Source organism: Monopterus albus, unplaced genomic scaffold (assembly GCF_001952655.1).
Source record: "Monopterus albus unplaced genomic scaffold, M_albus_1.0 scaffold186.1, whole genome shotgun sequence".
NCBI classification, from domain to species: domain Eukaryota; kingdom Metazoa; phylum Chordata; class Actinopteri; order Synbranchiformes; family Synbranchidae; genus Monopterus; species Monopterus albus.
The window spans coordinates 2,675,074-2,685,396 of record NW_018128066.1 but is presented as its reverse complement, the minus strand read 5'-3'; the positions used below and the strand labels follow the sequence as shown (position 1 = coordinate 2,685,396).

Below are 10,323 nucleotides of genomic sequence, written 5' to 3'. Positions count from 1 at the left end.
AACAGAGACGTCTCGGTTGACGTTTCTGTGTAGTATGGGGCTAGCCCAACCGAGGGGATATAATGTATAGGCCTGGTGGGTTCAGGGTCTTTCATCTTACATCTGCCTGCGTGCAGTTTGGAGGTGCAAGATACCTGAGCGTGTAATGTTAATTTTTACCTGTGTTCATGGAATAAATCAGCACTGTTTTGTAGTTACTTGGACTGCCTTGTCTCTCAGAGTCAGTATGGTAAAAAGTACCGGGTACAACAATACCTACTAAACACTGCCCATTAAATCTATTAGCATTGTCATTGTAAGCATGTCAGCATGCTAACATTATTATTTAATAAAGCATCTCTCAGAGCTGCTAGCATGGATGTAGACTCTTGGTCCTGATGTGAATAATTAATTCACCAGTGTAAAATTATCTGTAGCTGTTGTTACCTGTTAATCACTACCAGTGTGGTGTTTGCTTTTGAGGGAGCTTAGACCTTTTTTTGTTTACAGCTGGAACAATTACTAGACATGCCTGTCATCCATTTCATTCACTGACAGTTTTGATTTTCGGTTAAGTGTTTTTCACCATTTTCAATGGCATGCATATTCTTCCAGGCATTGTGAACTCAGGATAATGGTTGGCTATAGTGAGATCTGTGACTGCTGTATGTCCACAGGGTGAAGGATGACTGAGATAAACTATCGTCACCTCCACCTATAGTCTCCTGCTATCTGACAGATCTGATAAAAGGAGTGCAGAGTTGCACTCTTCTTCCCTACCCAGAGCTCACTGCAGCTGAATGTCATATAATTGAAGTGGTGACATATTGTGAAGAAGAGTCTATTACAGCACACATCACTCACTGCAGTTGGAAGCTGCCTTCCTTGGCAACTGACTTCAATGAAAAGGACCCTATGTGTGTCTAATAGTGGTGGCTCTTATCTAACAGAGAAGGAGGTCATTATTGAAAATTTGGCTTGATGAGTTTTGTTTTCAGGCTCCAAACCAATAATGAATAAAACAGATTTAGTCAATTTTCTCAGCTCATTTTTTGTCAGTTATGTCTAAAATCCTGTTGGTTCTGCTGGTTTGGTCTCATATCCAGGTCCAAGTTAAACCACAAGCCATTATCTTAACAACAGCCAGAGGCAGCACTTGAGCTACTCCCAAAAGTCTTGTTTATGCTGTTCACAGAGAGCAATTACCTAACAGAGTTTATCATCTCCATCAGCTTGTTTGGCACCCCTTTAACTGATTGAATTCATCAGAGTCAATGACTGGAGAAAACGGGCACTTTAATTTTAATAAAAATGTATGTTTGTTTGGACTGATATATTTCTCAGAACCCATATTTCTCAGCTCTGTATATTCATATTAAGCTTGATTTACGGTTCAGCGTTGAATCTAGGCAGAGCCTACACCATTGTGAGCATTTGTACTTGTGCACTGGTGTATCTGTGTTGCCCTGCAATTACACCACCACTAGTAAGCGGTAGAGTTTCTATGCCACAATGTAGCATTTCGTTGCCACTTACTAACAATAGAGACTGAAACTGAGTGGGTCATTAATAGATGTTGAACAGCAGTTACGTTTACTGAAATTACTGCAACACTGATAACAGAGAAGACATCAGAGGAGACGGTCTGTACGACCACTGAACCAGCTGAGGCAGAATGAGGGGGGATTTACTGTGCTTGTCTGGCCACTAAGAGACATGAATGAGGAAATGTGAGGCAGATATGTGATGGTCAGAATATTAGGAACACCTCTGACTATAATGTAGTCCAGTACAACACTACATTTAACTAACAGTTACAGTTCTGCACTGGATTTCACTAGTGCAGAACTATAAATCTGCATTGGTGTTGATATCACCACCACAACACTAGAAGGGATGTATCATACTGTATATGATGAGTCCATACTGTGTAGACTGAATCCTTGCACAAATTATGTTTACAATCTTTCATTTACTTTGTGATGCAAAGCGATTGTACTGTAGGTTATACATGTACTGACATATCTGCAGTTAGATCCAAGTAACTTCTGTGTTACATTACCTCATTACTAAATAGGCTATTCATGTGCCATCGCCCCGTTCTTTCATTCACTGTGATATATGTGAAAAATTTAGATGGCGTTGATCACAGCAAGCAGAAGGTTTGCAGTAGAGATGGTTTTGCTAAATGTGTGTTACTAAAAAGGGGCACTCATTGAGTCATTCTTCAACTGTTATCTTTACCATTAACAATCTACACTGCCATCAGAAACTTGTGGTAGCAAGCACCAGGAAGCTAAAACAACTGCTCTGTCACACTTGTAGCCTTGACTTTTAGTTGAATTTTAGAGGAAACATGTCAGCTACCTCCTAGCTTATGGCAGCTACATGTAAAAGCACCACAGCTATGCGGTAAAGCCTTAAGACATAATTTTAAGATTTTCTGGTGTTTAGTATCTTGTCACAACTTGGCAATTAATCTGTTAGACCATATTTCATGTTCATGTACCCAGCGTACAAACAAAGACTGAAACAAATAAACCCTGTCACTAAGCAAGTTAAACTCTGGACCCCAGAGACTGAGGGCACCCTGCAGGACTGTTTTGCCCAGACAGACTGGGATGTGTTTAAAGCTACTGCCATCTTGGAGGACTTTTCTGTCAGTGTACAGGACTATGCTGAGTATGTGAACAGGTACATTAGTACCTGTGTTGACATCATCATTCCCACCATAGAAGTCAGGAGGTTCCCCAACCAGAAGCCCTGGATAAACAGTCAGGTATGCTGCATGCTGCGTGCTTGCTCTCTTGCATTCAGATCAGGCAAAAAGTACAAAGCTGCGAAGAACAGACTGAGGAAAGCCATCACAGCGGCCAAGAGGCAGCATAGGGAGAAGCTGAGTGTCTTCTATTCTACTGCTAACTCCAGACGGATGTGGATAGGCTTGCAGCATATCACAGACTACAGGACCACCACCAGCATCATCAGCCCCATGGGCAACCTGCCGGATGACCTCAACACCTTCTACACCCACTTTGGGACCTCCAGCCACAGCACAGAGAGGAAGCACACACACGCACCTGGACCCCCCACCTCACCACCCTTCCACTAACCATCTCATCAGGCCAGGTTTGCAAAGTCCTGAAAAAGATCGATCCCCGCAAAGCAGCGGGACCAGACAACATCCCTGGGAGGGCGCTCAAAGCATGTGCCAGCGAGCTGGCTGATGTTTTCACCACCATCTTCAACCTCTCCCTCAGCCAGAGCACAACCATCATCCCCCTTTCCAAGAAGAGCTCAGTCACCTGCCTGAATGACTACAGGCCGGTGGCACTCACTCCAATCATTATGAAGTGTTTTGAGATGCTAGCCCATATCTGGACCAGTATACCGGGCACCCTGTATCCCCTGCAGTATGCCTACCACCCCAACAGGGCCACCTCTGATGCTATCAGGGCTGCCCTTCACTATTCCATTTCTCATGTGGAAAATAGAGACTCCTACATCAGATTACTCTTCATTAACTACACCACCACTTTCAACACAGTTAACCCCCACAAACTGTCCACATTAGGTCTGCACCCCACCCTCTGTGACTGGCTACTGGACTTTCTGACTGGCAGGCCCCAGATTCTCAGGATTGGCAACAGGACCTCAGCCAGCATCATCACAAACATTTGCACTCCATAGGTATGTGTCCTCAGTCCCATCCTCTACACCCTGTTCACCCATGACTGCGTCGCCTCCCACAAGGATAACATTATCCTAAAGTTCGAGGATGACACCACAATGATAGGTTTCATCAATGGCGAGGATGAAGCAGCCTACAGGAGGGAGGTGGCCAGTCTGGTGTCATGGTGCGAGGACAATAATCTCACCCTCAACATGGACAAGATGAAAGAGATGATAGTGGACATGAGGGAGGAGAGGAGATCTCATCAGCCACTGTTCATCCAGGGGCTCGAAGTGGAGCGGGTGAGCAGCTTCAAATACCTTGGTTCCCACATCAGTAAGGACCTCGCTTGGACACATAACACCACAAAGCTGGTCAAGAAGGCCCAATGGCAGCTGTACTTCCTGAGGAGGCTGAAGAGGTTTGGCATGTCACCTAGGATCCTCAGCAGCTTCTACAACTGCATTGTCGAGAGCATCTTGACCAGCTGCATCACCGTCTGGTATGGCAGCACTACTTCTATGGACCACAAGTACCTGCAGAAAGTGGTAAAGACCGCTGAGAAGATCACCAGGACTCCACTGCCCTCTCTGCAGAGCATTTACCACCGCAGGGTGCGTTGGAAAGCTGCCTCCATCCTCAAAGACCGTTCATAACCCTACCCTCTGGCCGGAGGCTCAGAAGTGTGAAACGCAGGACCTCTAGACTGAAAAACTCTTTCTTTCCGACTGCCATTATACTTCTAAACAGCTGACTCAGGAACTACCTGATATAATTCCACCCATACTGTTTACACAGAGTTCGCACATGCATAATTGCACACTCACTGCTGAATATCTGCACACACAGCTCCCATGTAGCATACATTCTCTCTTCATTGTGTTCTTGTTGTATTCTTCATTATGCTTCTCTCATTGGCCGTTTAATATTGTGTTCTTGTTGTATTTTTCCATTATGCTTCTTTCATCGGCTGTTTTACAGTGCCTTAGATTTTGAGATTTAGATTTTGTGTTACCTATGTATCTGCGTTATATTTCACTCATATTGTGTGGCATTCATGTGGACGGCAAAGTAAGAATTTCATTGTACAGGGAAACGTGTTTTCTCACTGTGCATATGACAATAAACCCTTGACCATACCGACTACCTTCATCTGTTGAAGAGAGTGACAGCTGACCAGGACCCAAATATAAGTGCTTCTGCTGTCAGTACAAAATGTGTTCAGTTCCACTCTGTCACTACAGTAACGGTGGCGGTGCCTGAGAGTACAACACATTAACTAGCTGTCAGATTCATCTTTAAGGGTAAAAATTAAACAGGATTCACTTCACTACTTAATAAGCAGTAGGAGGCAAACAATCAGTCTTATGTACCAACAAGCACTCCTCTGCACCAATCAGAAACAATGTGACATTGGTTTGACTTGGGCCAAACAGCACTGTTCTGAGAATGCATCAGCATAAGGCTCAGAATAATTTGTCTGTCTAGTGCCATTGATATCTGATCAAAATTATGAAAGATTTCATGTAACAGTGCAGAGACAAACTGTCTGACCAATAGACATTTCACTGTATGACGAAAATTACATGTTACAGACAGCCCACTGCCCTCTATTCTCACCAGTGCTGTTTGTTAGTTGGCTTCCCAGTAAGCTCCATCCTGGAGGCAGTACGAGGTGGTGGAGGGCCAGTGCCAGGCTCTCATCTAGACGTTCACACTCTTGCAGAGGAATCTGACACTCATCCAGCAACAGTGCCCCATCGAAGCTGTAAGCACAGCCTGCCATGCTCACCTGTGTGGTGGATGATTACAAAAATGAGTCAAGCTTTACAGAGTAGGAGTTGAGGCTTAGACTCCTATAAGCACTCATTTTAAGATGCTCAGCATAATAGTACAGTGGAACCTTGGATTGCGAGTAACCCGGTTTGCGAGTGTTTTGCAAGACGAGCAAAAAATTTTGACATACGAGTGAGGTCTCGCAATACGAGTAGTACGTATGCTTTGTCTGCCAAGCATCACGTGACATATGTCACAATTGAGCCGATGGTTCTCGCGCTTCACTTGGATAGTCAGTATCTGTACAGCAACAATGGCCCCTCACGCCAGCCACGACTGTTTTCAAAGGTAACGTGCAGGTTAATTTGTTTTATTTTTACTTTATACTGTATTTTGTATTACTGTAATCATTTTTATACGGATAAGTGGGTGTGGAACAAATCATCTGAGTTTCCATTATTTCTTATGGGGAAATTCGCTTTGATATACGAGTGCTTTGGATTACAAGCACGTTGCCGGAACAAATTATACTCGCAATCCAAGGTTCCACTGTACTAACTAAATGTAAGATATAGGAAGACACATCCACAGGCATTTATCAGTACTAAGCTCAATTTGGGCCTGTGCTGTGTTGACAAAAATGTTCCATTAGAAGCTTTAGAAGTTGTTTTATCTTGTCCTCCTCACTAGCGAAACAAAGTCAATACTACATTTCTATGGGATGATAAAATGTGAATTAATTGAAAACCAAAGACTGTGAAACACCAGGCTATGTCAAGGAAGAAATAATTACATGGCCAATGTTTTGTTTTATTGCTCTCCGCCCACATTTCTGTGTGACTTGTACTCATTTGTAACCACTTTTCTTCTGTTGCATGACAAGCCTCCAATTTTGAGGGAATTTCACTACTGTTTTAGAAAACAGATATGACTTGTCATACTGCTCACCAGGAACTGGGCCATGTCAAAAGCCAAATCCTGGACAAAGCTGAATGGATGCTCGGCCAGTAGATCCACAGGACCCAGACAGGGCTTTAATTTTGTAGGGGCCGCAGGAATACCTCGGTTAACAGAACACAAGGTGACCAACACCACCTCGCAGCAGTCATGAGCTACAAGACAATACAAGGAGAAATGGAGGGACATAAGAGAAAGGAATGAGGGGCAAGAGAATCACTATAATGGCATGATTCATCCAGCAAATCATTTTCACTTCATGTTTCCAAGTGAACAACATTTTCAGAGCAGACATTTTGGCATTTCCCAGCGGTAATCTAACTTGTGCAAATAATGCAATTAACAATTAAACCCATGGTGAAATTCACTATAACAGCTACAGTAGTTGCTTCATTTTTAGAGTCCTGGTAGTGCATACTGAAACACTGTCACACTGTAATGGCATAATGGTTCACAAAGACATTGTTGCTTACTTTGTTAAGAGTGACACAGAGCTTTTCCTATCGTGACAAGTCAAAAGGTCTCCTTTTTGACCAAGTAATGTATAAACAGAAAGCTGGTCAAGATGATCACTCCTGTAAGTACCATCATCTGTTTCATTTGTTTATTCTGTACAGTCAAGTAGCCATATTTTGTAAGTAATACTTGTGTCAAATGTTGAAGACTAATTTTTGACAATAATATGTAAACAGCCATTATTCGGGGAAAACTAACTCACCTGATCAACCACTCTAACATGACAGAATGAAGAAATGTACAGTCAGGGAAAAAATTATTTGAACCCCAGCTGATTTTGTAAGTTTGCCCACTAACAAAAAAATGATCAGTCTACAATTTCAATGGTAGGTTTATTTGAACAGTGAGAGACACAACAATAACAAAAAATCCAGAAAAATGCATTACAAAAAAGTTATACATTGATTTGCATTTTCATGAATGAAATAAGTATTTGATCCCCTATCAGTTAGCAAGATCTCTGGCTCCCAGGTGTAATTTATACAGGTCACGAGCTGACATTGGGAGCCCTCTCAGCTCGTTACCTGTATAAAAGAGACCTGTCCACACGCAATCAATCAATTCAGATTCCAAACTCTTCACCATGGCCAAGACCAAAGAGCTTTCCAAGGATGTCAGGGACAAGATTGTGGACCTACACAAGGCTGGAATGGGCTACAAGACCATCGCCAAGCAGCTGGGTGAGAAGGTGACAACAGTTGGTGCGATTATTCACAAATGGAAGAAACATAAATTAACTGCCAATCTCCCTTCGTCTGGAGTTCCATGCAAGATCTCACCCCGTGGAGTTTCAATGATAATGAGAACGGTGAGGAATCAGCCCAGAAGTCACTCTGAGCTCACTGTGCATCTTCTGTGAATCCATTTGCTTCCAGTTCTACTGTCAGGAAAAGCACAGCATGTCTGCATTGAAAAAAAATTCAGTGAAAAACTTGTGTAAAAGGAGTGAAAACTGTGGCCGTGAGGACGAGTTAGAGAGAATGCTTTAGACAAACTCAACAGCCTCAACACTCTAGGTGTGATATCACCACTACAGCCCCTGACTCTTTCTCTTCATAGAGACCAATGTACAGTAGTTCTCATTTTCAACCATTTTAGCTAATATTAAAATATATTTTAATCCTACCAGTGGCTGGACAAAGCTGGACTGAAAGACAGCACAGAGGCACTAATCCTGGCAGCACAGGAACAAGCTCTATGTACAAGATCAATAGAGACAGGGGTCTACCATACCAGACAGGACCCCAGGTGCAGGCTGTGCAAAGATGCTCCTGAGACAATCCAGCACATAACAGCAGGGTGCAAGATGCTAGCAAGCAGCGCATACATGGAATGCCATAACCAATGGCCGGCATAGTGTACAGAAACATCTGTGCCGAGTACAGGCTAGAAGTCCCAAAGTCAAAATGGGATACACCTCCAAAGGTGGTTGAGAATGATCAAGCTAAGATCCTGTGGGACTTCCAGATACAAACTGGAAATGCAAATTACTTTATAACTTTTTTTGTAATGCATTTTTCTGGACTTTTTTTTGTTATTGTTGTGTGTCTCACTGTTCACACAAACCTACCATTGAAATTGTAGACTGATCATTTCTTTGTTAGTGGGCAAATTTACAAAATCAGCTGGGGTTCAAATAATTTTTTCCCTGACTGTATATTGTGTGTGCAGGAGACCAGGTGGAAGGGTAGGAAAGCGCGTAGCATTGGAGGGGGATATAAACTGTTTTATTATGGTGTGGACAGGAAGAGAAATGGGGTAGGAGTGAGCCTGAAGGAGGAGCTTGTGAGGAATGTTTTAGAGGTGAAAAAGAGTTAATCCTCAATACACATCATTCACACTCTATTACAGTCACCCTTTTAAAACAGAACAAAACAATCCACAAATTAAAAATACAGTGAAAACAATCCTAAAAACACAATGAGCAATTGAAAACACAAGACAAATTAAAAGTCCAAAGCAGCATAGATATAGCGTAAAAAGTGCAAAATATATTTTATTAAGTGCAGATCTAAAAACCCTGATTGCAGTGTTAGGCAATTAGAATAAGTGCATGTGCATTTGTTCATCTCCTTTCAATCCCTGATGATAACCAAAGGAATGGAGGGCAACTTATGTAGTCTATTCATTTCCCTGAGGGCTCGAGGGAAGAAAATGAACAAAGAGGACCTCAGTCCAAGGTCAGTGTCAATATACAACTGTCTGAATAAAGGATCCACATTCTCTCTTCTCCTAAGCTACAGGATGCTACATGTCCTTCTGCATTAATTTACCTCCTTCCCAAATGCCAAGTCATGTGATATGGATTCAGGCCTCCTCACTCTACTATCTGGGGAAAAAAAGCAACTACAGCAGAAACTCTGTAGTGCCCTCTGCATCTGGAACAATATTTCGACCATCCATCCATCCATCCATCCATCCATCCATCTTCGTCCGCTTTATCCAAAACCGAGTTGCGGGGGGCAGTAGTCCAAGCAGAGCCTCCCAGATTTCCCTCTCCCCACACACCTCCTCTAGCTCCTCAGGAGGAACCCCAAGGCATTCCCAGGCCAGCCGGGAGACAGTCTCTCCAACTCGTCCTGGGTCTGCACCGAGGCCTTCTCCCGGAGGAACATGCCCAGAATACCTCCCCAGGGAGGCGTCCAGGGGGCATCCTAAACAGATGCCCCAGCCACCTCAATTGGTTCCGCTCAACAACCCGTGAGGAGCAGCGGCTCTACTCCGAGCTCCTCACGGGTGACTGAGCTCTGCACCCTATCCCCAAGGTTGCACCCAGCCACTCTCCGGAGGAAACTCATTTCTGCCCCTTGTATCCGCGATCTCATTCTTTTGGTCGTGATCCAAAGTTCATGGCCATAGGTGAGGGTAGAAACGTAGATCGACCAGTAAATTGAGAGCTTCACCTTCTTCACCACAATGGACCAGTACAGAGACCGCATTACTGTGGACGCCACATCAATCCATCTGTCAACCTAACGCTCGATTTGTCCCTCACTCGTGAACAAGACTCTGAGATACTTAAACTCCTCCACTTGAGGGAGTAACTTGCCCCCAACCCAGAGAGGGCAATCCACCTTTTTCCGATTGAGAACTGTCAGGGACCAAGCAGTAAGGCAAAAGACACAGCTTTCAAAGTTCAAAATAAAGGGTTTTTTATTAACCCAAAAGCAAGAAAAATACAAAACTAACATCAGATAAACTGGGCCCTAAAAGAGGTCAACAAAAGATAAGGAAACTCAAAATACAGCAAACTGAACTAACTAATACCGCAACAAAACCAACTGACCTGACAAATGACACACAGGGGAACATATATATTGGCTGGCCAAACCAATAACACACACAAGGGGTAAACTAAAGACACTACCAAAGCAATCAACTAATAAACACTAAACAGACAGTCTGCTCTCAACTAAATATTT

The 10,323-nt window shown here is 43.3% G+C and overlaps 1 protein-coding gene across 6 annotated transcripts in view; it reads right to left on the bottom strand.

Annotated features, from left to right (window-relative positions):
- akap13 (A-kinase anchoring protein 13) overlaps positions 1-10,323 on the bottom strand; it is a 178,123-nt gene that overhangs the window by 90,430 nt on the left and 77,370 nt on the right. For 5 of the 6 annotated variants that reach the window (XM_020617124.1, XM_020617127.1, XM_020617129.1 and 2 more), the window contains exons 4-5: positions 6,377-6,540; positions 5,273-5,444 (exon numbers count right to left, since the gene is read on the bottom strand). The exons of the other annotated variant lie outside the window; for it this stretch is intronic. In XM_020617124.1, coding sequence (XP_020472780.1) covers positions 5,273-5,444; positions 6,377-6,540 — 336 coding nt within the window. The remainder of the gene's footprint in view (positions 1-5,272; positions 5,445-6,376; positions 6,541-10,323) is intronic. 6 annotated transcript variants of the gene reach the window in all.